Here is a 15,819-nt window from a genome sequence, read left to right as displayed (position 1 = left end):
CTAAATATATAAATACAATCTGCTCAGTCTTTTTAGAGTTACTTGTATGTAGAATTTCAGTACTGACCAGTTAGGGAGATTATCCTAAGGGAAAATCAACCTTCTAATGCTACAGCCCTTTAATACAGTTCCTTATGTTGTGGTGACCCCCAATCATAAAACTTTTTATTGCTACTTCATAATTTTGTTAGTTATGAATCATAAATATCTGATATGCAGGATATCTAATATGTGACTCCTCTGAAAAGGCTGTCCTATTCCTCCAAGTGGTTGTGACCCACAGGTTGAGAACCACTGCATAAGTTGCTTGTACATCTCTATAGGTGACAGGCTGTAAGATCTTCTTCGTCCACCTTAGCGAGCCTTACTGGTGATGGCCTTCTTCAATTCTTGTTTAGGCAGTCTATATTGCTGAGGCATCATGGGAGTTTTCCTTTCATTTCTAGAAGACACAATCTCACAGCTGATTTCTGGGTCTCCTGGGTCTTACAATCTGTCCCCTTTTCCTTAGGTACAAACCATTTAAAATAAAAGTTATTGTGAATAAATTTTCCTAATTTCTGTAACAGCATATTATTAGTATATAAAAAGCTACTTATTTTTGTACATAGATTTTTAATCCTGCTACTTTGCTGAGAGTGCTCATCAGATCTGCTTTCTTGTGGAGTCTAATTTAGAGTTTTTTTTTTAAGTGGGATCATGTCATCTGTAAATTCTGATTTTCTTTTCCATTTACTGCCATGACTAAGAATTTTAAAAATTCTAATCAAATGAGAGTGGGGAGAGTATGAACCCTTGTCTTTTCCTTGATTTAATACCTTCAGTTTCTTCCACATTTGCAAGAGATTTGCACTTACAACTTTATTATGTGGAGGCATGCTCCTTCCAGGGATAGTTAGTATCTTCAGGCACTGGAGATGACGACAAATCTTGTTGAAGTTTTTATCTCTAGCTCTTGGTACAACCATGTGATCATTTTTTTTTGTTCCTGATTCTATTTAAATGCATACTAAATTTATTGATTTGCCTATATTGACTTTTTCTTCCATCATTGGAATGAAATCACAAATGATCTGGCCGTCCTGGAACTTGTTCTGTAGACCAGAGTGACCTTGAACTCAGATCTGCCTGCCTGGGAGATCTGAATGTTCAGATTATGGAAATGTTCTACTATGCTCTGTCTTTGCTGATTTTCAAAAACTGACTTTGAGTTTAGTTTAGTTTAGTTTAGTTTAGTTTAGTTTAGTGTGTGTGTGTGTGTGTGTGTGTAACATGGCATATATGGCATATATGTGTGTATGGGGAGGGGTCATACAGTGACTTTTGGAAGTAGGTTCTTCTACTATATGGATTCTAGGAATCAAACGTAGGTCAGGTTTGCGAGAAAAGTGCCTTTTACAGGGTTCTCCTGTAGGCGTATGCTTTTCAAAGCCTACTTTAATAAGGATTCCTAAATGCTTTAAGCTCCCTTTTAACCCAGCAGCTGAAGGTGGGGGAGGAAACTGGCCTCTAGGACAAAGGGACATGGGCCTGTTTAGAAATAGTTCCTTGGGGCAATTTCAATCTTTATTTTCTGAAGTCCAGTCCGCTAACAAAATACCAAACATGAATCAGCAGTAGTGGCTCCATCCAGAAGAAACCTCGAGGTTCTGCTTATTGGCTCGAGTCCATCAAAGTGGCAAGAAGCAGCTGGAACACCATCAGAAGTTCTTTGGTGTGTTTCTCTCTATGAAGTTATGACAAGCAAAGATCAGAAAAGAAAGCAAGGCAAAGCAATGCAAAAGTGTTGTCAAAGAAGACCAGCAAGACAAAGCAATGCCAGAGTGGCATCCACTGTCTGTTGGGTTATACTTATACTCTTTCCAAAAATCACATATCCTTTCAAGCGTCTGCTCCAGCAAAACATCGTATGTCCTTTCACTTTCACCAGGCAGCTTCCAGAAAACACGACATATCTGTGCTCAGCAAAACATCCTCTCATAAGACAGTTTCCAGGAAAACATCACATGACACAATTAGGTCTCCAACAAACCCAGAAATTTCCACTTCACCCTCCTAACCCCTTGTTGGTATTTTTTGGGCGTTGTCTAGATGAAACTTGAGTATTGAAGTCACCACTATAATTATATTTGAATTAATCTGTCCTCTCAGAGTCTAGCAGTGTTTGCTTTATAAAACTAAGTATATCACTATTTAATGCAGAAGTACTTAAAATGGTGGGGTTTTTTTGGTCTGTTTGTTTTGTTTTTGTTTTTCAAGACAGGGTTTCTGTGTAGCCCTGGCTGTCCTGGAACTCACTCTGTAGACCAGGCTGGCCTCAAACTCAGAAATCCTCCTGCCTCTGCCTCCCAAATGCTGGGATTAAAGGCGTGTGCCACCACTGCCTGGCGAAATGGTGGTATCTTAATAGATTGTTTCCCTTTATTTATAGTAGCCTTAAAAATCTCTTTTGACTCATTTTGGCTTAAAGACTGCTGAGTATAGCTGCTCCTCTTTGACTTTGGTTTCTGTTGCTTGAAATACTCTCCATCCTTTCATTTCTATTGTGTCTTTATTAAGTAAATTTCTCACAGACAGCCGATAGATTTTGTTTTTTAAACCAATCAACCAGTCTGCATCATTTAATTGAAGAATTAAGACCATTTATTTTTAGGGATATTGGGCTAGGGATGTAGCTCAGTTGGTAGAATGCTTGCCTAGCATGTACAAAGCCCTGGGGTTGACAACCAGAACTACATAAAACTGGACATGGTGCTGCATGCCTGTAATTTCAACACTCGAGAAGATCAGAAATTTGAGACAATATTCTGCTATATAGTGTGTGCACTTTGAGGCTAGCCTGGGCAAGAAATATTGTCTTGAAAATATATTTCATAGGTAATACATGTGTGTGTGTGTGTGTGTGTGTGTGTGTGTGTATATATATATATATATATATATATATATATGGTTATAATTTAAAGGTGTGTGTCTTTTCCTATTATTCATTTTATAGGCTTGTTGGTTTATTTAGCTAATAATATTTGGATCTCTAGTTTTCATAATTTATCTACTCTTCCAGTGAGATTCTTTCCTGAGCACTATCTTTTTCTGTGTTGTATTCCCTTGAGTCCCTTTTGGTAAAGCTGCTTTAGTGTGAAGTGTGCATTTCTGTGGGCTGGTGAGTGGCCTAGTGGGTAAAGGCACTGTCAAGCCTGACACTGTAAGTTCCATGTAAAGTTGGAAGGATTGATTTCTGTAAGTTGTCCCCTGACCTCCAAACGTATGTACACTGTGGCAAAATGTGTGTCAGGTGTACACATGCGCACACACACAATCAAGCTTAGTCTTCAGTAGCAATGCTGGAGTATTTTGTGAACCATGCTGTATTTTTGCATATACTGTGACACTGTGATATCTGAAATGAATTTAGGAATGATTTTAAAATTTTTCTTAATTATCTCACAGTCAATTTAAAAGTGGCAGAAATTTCTCAAACAATACTAAATCCCGGGGCTGGAGAGGCGGCTCAGTGGTTAAGAGCTCTGACTGCCCTTCCAGAAGTTCTGAGTTCAATTCCCAGCAACCACATGGTGGCTTAGAACCATCTGTAGTGGGATCTGATGCCCTCTTCTGGTGTGTCTTAAGAGAGTAACAGTGTACTCATATAAACAAAATAACAGAGAGAGAGAGAGAGAGAGAGAGAGAGAGAGAGAGAGAGAGAGAGAGAGAGCGCGCTAGGTGCTGACTCCATGACAAGCTTCAAATTGGTAGTTCAGGGCTGGACAAGTCCAGGCAAGTCCAGGCTTCAGAACCTGCTCTGCTACCTGGCCTGAGGCAAGGACAATGGGTCAGCAGCAGTTCCAGACTTCCTCTGCAACAGTTTCCAGCCCCCAAGCCCCAGTAATGGAATGTCCCTAGAGATGGAGTGTGATAAAGGCCACCTACCCTGGAATCCCCTAATGTGCTTTAAATCAGACCTGTGAGCTCACTTGGTTGTCTATTTTGGCAATGGGACATTCTTAGATTTTTTTTTTTTTTTGACTGAGTCACAAATCCTGTTAGAGACATTCTAAAACTAATTCTCTGATTTTCTGATCATAATCAGAAAGCCAGAAAAAGAATCTAGAAAAGTTGTGTTTGCTCTCCAGACAGCCTTCTCTGGATACCTGCTAGAAAACATTCTAAAAGACCTGTGCCAGCTTCAAAGTAATTCTTGGGAGGTCAGAATTCTTAAAAAAGAAAAACAACAACAACAACAACAACAAAAACCAATTCTACAAGAGCTGTGCTCTCTCTACATTGATTTTTTTTTTTTTTAACTAAAATCAGAAATCCTGATAGAAAAAAATTCTTGAAGAGCTAATTTCAGTCTCCAGAAATTTTCAGATAGCTCAGCTCTCCCCAGAGAGAACTTGTAAAGAACTTCTATCCCTTTCTGCTGGCTCATCTCATGAAGACCAAAAGCCCAGGTTTTTATTTATGTATCAATTCAGTTATTTATTCCAGATTCCCCTTTGATTATCCTATGAATCAGCATCCTGTGACCTTTGATTCTTAGGAGACAGCAAGCTTTCTTTCTTTCTTTTATTCTTTCTTTCTTTTTTATTGCAAAAGAATTCAGAAATCTACCTGCTTCTGTTAAACATGGACAACAAACAAGCTGCATGGGACCCCACCCTAGAATTACCATTCCGACTTTGCCAAGACCTAAATTCACTCTGTCCAGGGCTGACCTTGAACTCAGGAATCTGCTTGCATTTGTATCTGCCTGTCTCTGTATCTTTCTGACAAGCTGACTCATGGTGCAGCTGCCTCTGTTCCTTTAGATCTGTGAAGCTCCTTATACAATTTATATTGCATCCTTATATTTTTGCCTAGTCGAGAAATTATATATTTTTGAACTCATGTTCTTAGAGTTCTTTTTCACATCCTTAAGTGCTGTCCTAAAGATCCCAGTTTTTACCATTTTGTGGAGACATTAGCCACACCTTTGCCTCCAGGACTCATGTTGTCTCTGATTATCATGGACTCATTAACAGGGAGGACACTCCTTGGAGGAATGTGAAAATATGTACATTATTATACAAACAAACCTCAGGTCCACAGTAGTCATCGACACTTGTGGAGGCCCATACCTGCTGGCCCTGTCCTAGGGCAGGAATAGGAACCATGTCATTCTGTCCCTACCAAGCCACCAAGCCAGTTTGCACACGCACACAGACACACAGACACACACACACACACACACACACACGCACGCATGCATGCACAAATACACACACACACACATACACACACACCTTTATTTTCCAGTTACTTCCCAGTTGCTAAGGATATAATCATGAAAGACACCAAAGTCCTGTTTCATGAACTTGGAGGTTATACTCTCTGCCAGGGAGCAGAAGCTGTGTGCTGCAGATATTGACACAAGCTACATGAATAGTGGTTTCCATTTTTTTAAGGTTTGATGTGGTGGTCATTGAAAGAGGATTGAAAGCACAGCTGTGGAGCCATGATATCACAGAGGCAAATCCAGACAGTACAATTAGGGGACACCTGCTGGAGAAAACTATATACCCTCACCACCCCTCTTTGATCACCTGTAAAACAGGGATAGTAACATACTTACTACGTAGGGTTGTAAGGTTATATAAAGTATATGCTCTCCCTACTCTCTCTGTGTTCCTGGCACGTTCTATCTATTCCATGCTTCCCTCTCTTAAGTGGTCAGCCTCAGGCATGGGCAAGGAGCTCAAACTAAGAACTCGGAACACTTAGACTCTGCACCGAAGAAGCCACGGTTAGGCTACACGGTAGCTCTCTACTTTATATTTAGATTTGCATGGTATACACTCTTGAAAATAACTCTCATGGTGGCAGCATCCGCTAGGACCCATCCTCACACTCGTCCGAGCTGTCCTCGCTGCCATCTTCACTGCTGTCCACCTCACTCTCGCTGCTCGAGTCCTCCTCACTGTCCTCTTCATCCTCCTCGTCCTGAGCTTTCTCTGCCACAGAGAGGAGAGAGATGCTAACCATGTACCCCAGGGTCCCTCTTTTCCAGAACTCTTAGAATTGTGACACATAATACTGTAACACATGGGCATGGTGACACTTGGTTCCCTCTACCACTAAATGTGCATTTTGAGGACCGTGAAAACTGAGCTAAACTTGGTGTAAATTAAAATAAAATGAGGAAGTCAGTGTAGTTATGTTGACTAGCAGGTAGATGTTTGTGGACTTGAAATTGTCTTAAAGCACAGGTCTATAAAAATAACCCTTAGCCGGGTGGTGGTGGCACACGCCTTTAATCCCAGCACTTGGGAGGCAGAGGCAGAGGCAGGCAGATTTCTGAGTTTGAGGCCAGCCTGGTCTACAGAGTGAGTTCCAGGACAGCCAGGGCTACACAGAGAAACCCTGTCTCGAAAAACAAAAAAACAAAAACAAAAACAAAAACAAAAAAATAACCCTTACTATTGGCAATGAAATCCTTAAGAAGCCTGGCATGTTGGTACATGTATAATCCTAGAACTCAAGAAACTGAGGCAGGAGGATCATGACTTCAGGGCTAGCTTTGATACTCTGCCTCAACAATAAATTAACCAAACTTTGTAAAAAGGAAAGGAAATTCTGAAATAGAATAAGGGGAATTGGCTTAGGGTGATTTAGAGGGTTCTGGTGTCACTGAAAATTGTGACACATAATACTGTAACACATGGGCATGGTGACACATTCTGCATTTCCATGTTCAAGGGAGCTGGCTTGTATGGGCAGTTCCATCCCATGGAGAGAATGGAGCAGTCACCTTCATAGGAGACAAGCTTATTTTACTTCATCATTTCAAACATGCATTTAGACCAGTGGTTCTTAACTGTGGGTCTTAACGCACCTTTGGGAGTCAAAATGTTCACAGAGATCATCTAAGCCCATCAGAAAATACAGATATTTATATTATGATTCATAATAGTAGCAAAATTAGTCATAAAATAGCATCAAAATAATTTTATGTTTGGGGTCACTGTATTAAGGGGTCGCAACGTCAGGAAGTTTGAGAACCGCTGAGTTAGACATTCCTTAACAGTCCCTGAAGATGTTTTTTCATAATCTCTCATAACATTTTTTAAACACTACTTACAGTTCTATGTGAAAAAAAATCAAAATTTAAAATTACCCTTCAGCAATATCTCCTCAATAAGTGAGAAAAATTCCTTGGCCACAGGATTTTCTGGTTCATAGATTAGGACTGAAAATGGACAACAGAATCCATGTTATTCATACCCAAAGTGTTTCAGCAAACAACTCCTTACAGTGATACTGCCTGAAGCTGTCAATCAGAGCAGGGGAAAGCACAAAGCAAGAACGTCCACAACTGTATCACATGTACGTCTGAGAACAAAGAAAATTCTCCACCTCCTTTTGGAGTTTTACAGGGGAGATGATGCTTTCCTTACCTCCTGCCCCGCTCATGGAACACAGCCTGTCCAATACAGCACCCTTCCCAGGCAGGCCAGGGAAGAAAGCTCTTTGAGAAGCAAATTCTCCAAAGGGCGACAGTGTAGCAAATGTGGGACTTGGGTCTGCTAACCCAGCTCCTGCTCCGGTCTTACCTACCCAGTGCCTACATAAAGGTCCTGTCCATTCCAAAAGAGCAGAGATTTCTCCCACGTACCAACCCTTCCATGACAGAAGTGCCAATGTTTCAAATAGGGACATGATAATTTTTCTCTCTCTTTATTCTGTCGGCTTTTACCCCTAGTCTGTACCCGGCCTATGACTGCTTCCATGTCCTCCCCTCTCCGTGCCCTGCTCCCACTTTTTAAAGTAAACGTCGCTTTTGCTGATTCTTGCTGTAACTGTATTACTTCTGTTGGGCTGCTTTCTGGAGGGCTTGTTGATATGCTACCAATATCCTAGAGGCCACAGTTCCATTTCAGAGTTACCCTATTTTTTCAAAACTCTATAGATCACCCTCTACTTCTTTTCCACAGGCCTTGAGGAATGTGATTGCTAATTCTTTTGACTCACTTCATGCTCATGCAGTGTCTTAGTGGCCCCCCAGGGGGCGCCGAAACACCAAGCGTGCTATTCTTGTGTGTCTGTGTGTATGTGTGTCTGTCTCTGTGTGTGTGTTCGTGTGTGTCTGTGTGTGTTCTGTGTGCCTGTGTGTGTCTGTGTGTGTCTGTGTGTGTTCATGTGTGTGTGTCTGTCTGCGTGTGTTCATGTGTGTCTGTGTTCTGTGTGTCCATATGTGTCGGTGTGTGTGTTCTGTGTGTCTGTCCATGTGTGTTCATGTGTGTCCATGTGAGTTCATGTGTGTGTGTGGTGTAATTGTGGATGGTTCAAGATTTACATGTAGGAGGAACCACGGGAGTTCCTGAACCATTTGAAGATTCAGATCATGGTTTTCCAGATTTAGATGATGACGGACCCTTTTTGGTGGAACATGCTAACAATTCTTTCCTGCCAGAATTAGGATTATCTTCATGGACTCAAATATGAGATCAACTATTCTTGTGCTTCAAAAAATAAGAAAAGGGAAGGTGGACAGAGTAGTTGGAAATACAGCAAATGCCAGCCGAGAGCTGGGAACTTTCCAAATCATTAAACATTGTAAAGTCAGAAAGTAGAATCTCTGAACTTCACTCCCTGGAGTTTTGGCAGCAGACTAGACACAATAATGGAGGTACATAAACCCTAAAACAGGTCAACAGAAAATGCTCAAAATACAACTAAAATGTCAAAATTTACTTATTTTTATTTTATGTGTACCAGTGTTTGGTCTGCATGTATGTCTGTGTGAGGGTGTCTGATCACCTGGACCTGCAGTCACAGACAGTTATGAGCTGCTATGTGGGTGCTGGGAATTGACCCTAGGTCCTCTGGAAGAGCAGCCAGTGCTTTTGACCGCTGAGCCATCTCTCCAGCCCACAGATCTAAAATTTAAAACTCAGGGATGAGTGAAAGGTACATGTTAGGCACCACCACCACCACCACCACCACCATCATCATCATCATCATCATCATCATCACCACCACCACCACCACCACCATCATCACCACCACCACCACCATCATCACCACCACCACCACCACCACCACCATCATCATCATCATCATCATCATCATCATCATCATCATTTTGTCTGTTTACTAGAGCCCCAGGAAAGGGAGAGTGACCAGCTAGGGCAGAAGCGGTATGTGAAAATGTAATGACCAAGAAAAATTTGAACTTGATGAAACTATCAAGTACAGATTTAAGAAAGTCAACAAAGCACTCATATGCTTAAACAACCAAGAAAACCACAACAATTCTGAGTAATTCTAACCACCAAACACCAGCTAGAAAGATAAGGTAGATCCCATCTCTCCTTTGATCAGAAGCTTCCAGTGTTTTCCACCTACCACAGGGCAAACGGTCCTTCAGATGGAGAAAGGTCTGTGATGCCCACTCAGCCTGTGCCCATGCCATGTCTCTGGCTTGCATGCTAGCACCCGCCTCTTGCCCAGTTTGATCTACACTGGTTTGTGGAGCTGCCTCAGGCCCCTCCCCTCTCGGCACAGCCGTGGGTCATCCTGCTCTATGCCTTCTTCCCCCATATAGCCACAGCCTGACTCCCTACATTTCAGTTCTGTGCTCAAGCTCTGACTGAAGCCTTCTAGACCAACCTGTGGAAACTGTTTGGCCTTCTAGTACCTGCTCCTCCTCTTCCTTACTGTGGCTTTCTCCATGGCGCCTACCAGACATGACACACTATTTACTTGTTACTTTATTGTTTGTCAACACTAGACCTGACTGTGGGACTGGTTTCCGCAGACTGCTGATTTTCTAAGGTCTCCCACAATGCCTTCCACACAAGCAGGGCTGAGCGTTTGTGGAATAAGCATGTGTTCAGTTAGTGTAGACTCCCAGGCCACCTGAGTCTTCCCTGAAACTAGCAGCATAAAGCGATTTTATACCTCCTATGTCATGAAGATTCTGTTTTCCAGGACAGCAATCAGTCTGTCTACATCAATTTAATACACACAGAGGTGCTCCAGGAGTCCCAGTGAGTTAGTTCATAGATGAACTGAACTCATTTATTCTAAAGGATCTCTGAGACACTGGTGGAGAATTCACTAGACTGGGATAGTCAAGCCATCTTCACATTATGGGATCTGTTCTAGAAGCAAAGGAATAGCTGGACAAGGTAAGAGTGTTTTGTACTTACTCATCTGACATAATTTTTTTGCCAGCTGGTAGTCTCGTCCCATTTCTGCTCTCAGGAACTGGAAAGCAAATTCTTCAGATAAGTGGTTTCAAAACAAGATTGAAACAAACTCCCTAAAAAAATACTGATTAATGACTAGTTATTCTGCTTTTGTTTTGTTTTGAGGCAGGGTTTCTCTGTGTGGCCCTGGCTGTCCTATAACCCACTCTGTAGATCAGGCTGGCCTCAAACTCTTGGAGATCTGCCTGCCTCTGCCTCCTGAGTGATGGGGATCGCCTTGCCTGGCAGCTACTCTGCTTTGAACATTTACACATTTCTCTATGCGTGAGTCTATAGTCAGTCAACTAACCACAGTTACATATTTTTATATTTATTCGCGTCTGTGTGTGTGTGTATGAATATATGCCATGTGTGTGCAGGTGCCTGCAGAGGTCAGAAGAGAGTGTCAGATTCCCTGGAGCTAGATTTACAGGCAGTTATGAGCTGGAAGAGCAGGAAAAGGTCTTAACCGCTGAGCCATCTCTCCAGCCCAAGTTCGTGTCTGAAGACGTATGATGGAGCTTGGTCTGAGAGCCCAGTCCTGTTGCCTGGTCATAAGGCCTGTGTGTTTCCCTGCAGCCTGGGGCTGAGGAGGCTGACTCAGTCGACACAGCCCTGGTCTCATCCTTCATCTATTTCTTTGGTGCCGGGTCAGTTTTTCTCTAGCAATGTAGACCACAGTTACTAGTTTAAAACAGACTGTGGGCGCTGGAGAGATGATTCAAGCAATGAAGAACACATGTTGCTTTTGAGAAGACCCAGGTTCTGTTCCTACCTCCCAAATGGTGGCCATCCTTTTCTGACCTGAGGACATACACATGTGTGTGGTTCACATGAATACATTAAAGTACTCACAAACAATAAACAAATCTTAAAAAAAAATAAAAAACAGGCAGAACAACTGTGGACTAAAGCTACGCCCACAACTCAGTATGTACTGGTTCTGCTGATGTACCATCATTTTGCTTGAACATCTTATTGCTTTTGCTGGTTAAGAAGTAGTACATGCTTGCAGTATAGGAATTTATAAGCTAAATAAATAATCTTGTCCCTAATTGAAAATGTCTAATTCTATCAACTAGAGATCTAAATTTATATATATCCTTGTATTTTATGTGCATGAGTGTTTTGCCTACATTATTTATGTGTATATATATGTATATATATATATATTATATGCATATAATACACACACACACACTCATGTGTATGCATGTGTGTGTATACCATGTGCATGCCTGGTGCCCACAGAGGTCAGAAGAAGGCATCACCCTAGAACTGGGGTTACAGATGGATTTGAGCAGCCTTGTAGGTGCAGGAAACTAAACCCAGGTCCTCTGCAAGAACAGCCAATGCTTTTAGCCAATCAGCCAACAACTCCTTTCAGGTACTTTTAAAACAAATGAGCACATATACACATATATAACAGTTATGTGCATATGTATTAAGATCATTCAGAAGCTTAAAAAAAATTCTGTGACCACTCTCTGGCACTAAATAGTCTACCTGCTGGGAGTTGGGAGCAGAGGTTGATCCAGGGCCTTGTGTGGACTGAGCATGTGTTCTACCATTCAGCTGGCATCCTGAACAGTCTCTCTTCAAAGTCTTATTTACCTAGGATATAATTTTACTACAACAATATCGTATTGCTAGCTCATTATATTGCTTCTAATAAAACACCCTACTATCTGATGGCAGTCCTTGTTTGTGTGAGGCAGCTTTTGAGGCGTATACAAGCACAGAGATCTAGCTACAAGAGCAAAGTCGCCTGCAGAATGAGGAGACACCTCTCTCTCACTCCCAGACTTGCGAAAAAGAACCATTTGCCAATTTAAGAGGTAGTTCTTTAACATTTTTCTCAGTTTCCACCCTAAGGTTTTTAAACATTTTTTTCCCCCTGGGGCTGGTGATATGGCTACTCAGTTGGTAAAGGAGCCTGTTGCCAAGCGTGATGGTCTGAGTTCAATCCCCAGGACCCACATGTGCACTGTGAAACACACATGCCCACATTCCACTAAGCAAATAAAATAAAAATGTAATTAAATGTTTTTCTTAATGTAAATAAAACTCTCTAAGAAACGTCTCTGTTGATTGTGAATTAGATTCAAGTCCTTCCTTCCTTACATATTAACAAATGCCATCACTGCTTTTAAAAAATCTCTATTCTTGTCCAAGGTTTAGATTTTAATTTAATGTTGCATTTATGTTATGCATGTGTAAGTGCCTGCATGTATGGATAAATATCATGTGTGCATCAGATGTGCACAGAGGCCAGAACTGGGTATCAGAGACTCCAGAAGTTCCAGGCAGTTGTGAGTTTTCAGGTAGGTGTATACATGCAGGAACCAAACTCAGGTCTTCATCAAAAGTAGTAAGTGCTTTTAACTGCACAGCCATCCCTCCAGCCCAATATTTTTATTTTCATTCCTCCTTGTAGCTATACTTTATTTTATAATTTTCTTTCTTTCTTCCTTCCTTCCTTCCTTTTATTTATTTATTTATTTATTTATTTATTTATTTATTTGAGACAAGGTCTCAAGTAGCCCAGGCTGGCCTGGGATAATAGGTGTGTGTTCTACCAGGCTTACAAATTTTCTGCTTTCTTTTTAATTATGATATGCATTGGTTTATCTGTCCATTTTCCAAATATCTACCACTTGGTCTAGTAACTTGTAATTTGAATTTTTAGCTAGCTTCTTCAGTTCTTGTTCATAATTTTTCCAGTTTCTGATGTTAATATTTAATGAAAACTTTTAATTGCCACTGAACCATTTAGAACTAAGTTCTGAGGGTTGGACAGAGGGCTCAGTGGTTCTGAGTGCTAGCTTTACAGTCATATGGACCAGAGTTCTGATCTAAGCACTTGTGAAACAAGCCACAGAATTCTGTCCTGGGACCCTGGCTCTGGGCGTGGGTGAGGCAAGATGGAGACAGAGGGTGTCTGGGGCTTGCTGGCTTCCAGCTAAGCCAAGGAAATGCAAGTAAGCCCCAGGTTTAGAGAAAGATTGTGCCTCAAAACAATAAGACTAATTTTAAAATAAATATGTACTGTTTCATTAACTCTAGCTGATAAGATTGTGTCCTGTTTAACTATTGCCGTATCTGTACTCCTCTTCAGTTAAAACACACGTGCACAGACTTACTTCTGCCATTAGCTCCAGTGGGGCTCGAGTCTCCTTCTTAGAGGGGCCTTCGTCATCTTCGTTGTTGCTGTCCTCTTCGCCGTCACCATCTGTCGAGTCTGACAAGTTCTCTTCAATATCCTCAAGGCAAGAGTCACTATTTTTCTCTTGCTTTGCAAGGACCAAATCCTTGTCTGCTTCACCTTAAACAGAACACACATAACCAACAGATGATGGAAAGTTTAGGTGTTAAATTGAACCAGGTCCTATGAGCATCCATGAGACCAACATATTAATAAAAACAGCACACAAAAACTCATCCCTCCTCCCATCTGTAGGCATATTAGGTCATTTACCTCTATCAACATCCCAAGGAGATGGTTAGTGTTTCTTTTATTTATTTACTTAAAATTTTCAGAGGGAGTTCTTTAAGACAGGGCTCTTTTAAATTTTTTTAAATTTAATTTAATCTTTTGTGCATTGGTGTTTTGTCTGCACCCATATCCATGTAAGGATGTTGGATCCCCTGGAACTGTAGTTACAGTTGTGAGCTGCTATGTGGGTACCAGAAATTGAACCCGGGTCCTCTGCAGGAACAGTGGGAACCAGTGCTCTTCACTGCTGAGCATCTCTCCAGCTGGGTAGTGTTTCTAGTCCCACCCACTGAAGAAGAAACTGGGGCAGAGAAATGAAACCACCCCATATTCAAGACCATAAGGCAACCCCATCAGTCTGGGAGTAAGTTTGGCTGCAGTTGATACTTGTGAAGACATTCTATATTATGCTTTTCTAAAATACACTAAAATGTACAATTAGGGTAATTTCAAAGAATACTTCCTTTGTTTCTTCTAATGTGGGCCTTGGGAAGCAATATGAGACAGTGCCTTTGGCTTTGTGTAGTCTTTCATACTTTCAGACTGAACTCATTAGATCCAGACCCTTCTCAGAAGATTGTCTATAAAGTCTCTTCTTCGATGGGATCATGGCCATGAGGTACTATAAACAAAGTATAAACACTTATATGGAAAAAAAAAAAGAAGACATTCAGGGGAGAGCACCAGAGAAAACAGGCTGGGAAACCAAAAACAAGAAAGAAGGAAGGAAGGAGGGAAGGAAGGAAGGAAGGAAGGATGACAGCAATTCTAAACCAAATACCCAACCTGAACGCTGACGGTGGATCGTTCTTAAGGGTCTGTCTACCTGCTTTTGTCTCGTCCACAGTCTCCATGTAACCACGCCCTCCTGAACCTCCAAAGTACATCCAGTCTGCACACTACCTCACCATATTGATGTCATCAGGGGAAGGGTCATAATAGATGATTAAGAACATCCTGCGACATCACAAGGATGGTCATTCAATGCAGACACTCAGCATTGTGAAGACGTTTCCCGATCTCTGCATCCAAAGTACTCTCTCCTGGGAGCTGTTAACGTCACTATAGTGGCCCTTACAGCATCAGATCATCTTTCACGGGGGTGTTTTGTGTCACTGTTTGAGATTTTTGTTTTTAAAGTGATTGATAACAATTATATGTGTTCTGCAGGGCGGTGGTGGCACAGCGATTTTGAACCCAGCACTTGAGAGGCAGAGGCAGGGAGATCTCTGACTTCAAGGTCAGCCTGGTCTCTAGAGTAGGTTCCTGGACAACCAGAGCTCCACAGAAAGACCCTGTCTTGGAAAAAAGTTGCATGCACTTAAGGACTACCATGTAATGTTTTGATGCATGCATAAACTTTGTAATGTTTAAGGCAGGTTAAATATACCTCATCAAATGTATCACTTCCTCATGGTGAAAACAAACTCCATCAGTCTAATTTTTTCAAACAGTCTATTTTCCTTGTCTCCAGTCATCCTACTGATGTGATAGAACACACCAGACTTCTAGCTGCTATCTCTAACCTGCACTGACCAGTTCTCTTCAGCTTTCCTTTCTCCCTCCTGCCCAGTCTCTGGTTACCACTTCTCCAGTCTTAACTTTTGGTCCCACCACGAGAGCCCTTTGGCATGGTCTTTTTCTGCCTGTCTTGTTTCATGTAATGTAAAGATCTCCAGCTCCGTCTCCAGCTCCGTCCAAGGTTGTAAATGACAGGATTTCATTTATCTTTAACATCCCAACAGTATTTCTTCTTCTTTTTTTAAAATCTATTCTTCAATACTTACTTTGTAAGAACTGGCCAACTATCTCTGTCTAGAAAATGAACTTCCTAAGAGAAAGGTCAGTGTCTGGTTTGACAACTGGATCCAGTTTTTAAGCTGGTACTTAGCATGCTAGCTTGTTAAGTTTTTAGAGTATTTTAATCCATTTTAGTATTTAATACCCTGTAATGTTTATCTTATATAATATATAGCCGCAGACATCCTATCTGGCTGTATATCAAATAATCCAGAATATGAGTTTGAACATGTACTGCTTCCTTTGACCTACCTTAGAGCGACAGCTTTGTCAACTCATGTTCAAAGGTCACGA

At 41.4% G+C, this 15,819-nt stretch overlaps 1 protein-coding gene across 6 annotated transcripts in view; it reads right to left on the bottom strand.

The window, feature by feature from the left end:
• Positions 1–1,544: 1,544 nt before the first annotated feature.
• Positions 1,545–15,819, bottom strand: part of Erich2 (glutamate rich 2) — a 34,230-nt gene continuing 19,955 nt past the window's right edge. For 3 of the 6 annotated variants that reach the window (XM_034493849.2, XM_034493850.2, XM_034493853.2), the window contains 4 exons: positions 13,373–13,554; positions 10,191–10,248; positions 7,154–7,225; positions 2,236–5,990 (listed from right to left, as the gene is read on the bottom strand). In XM_034493849.2, coding sequence (XP_034349740.1) covers positions 5,869–5,990; positions 7,154–7,225; positions 10,191–10,248; positions 13,373–13,554 — 434 coding nt within the window. In that variant the 3' untranslated portion in view covers positions 2,236–5,868. Of the gene's footprint in view, positions 1,727–2,235; positions 5,991–7,153; positions 7,226–10,190; positions 10,249–13,372; positions 13,555–15,819 lie in introns of those variants that run through there. The other 3 variants (XM_034493852.2, XM_076928892.1, XM_034493854.2) reach the window with 3 other exon arrangements.

This window comes from Arvicanthis niloticus, chromosome 2, assembly GCF_011762505.2.
Source record: "Arvicanthis niloticus isolate mArvNil1 chromosome 2, mArvNil1.pat.X, whole genome shotgun sequence".
NCBI lineage: Eukaryota > Metazoa > Chordata > Mammalia > Rodentia > Muridae > Arvicanthis > Arvicanthis niloticus.
Note: the sequence above shows the minus strand (reverse complement) of the source record. Positions and strands in the feature narration are given on the sequence as shown.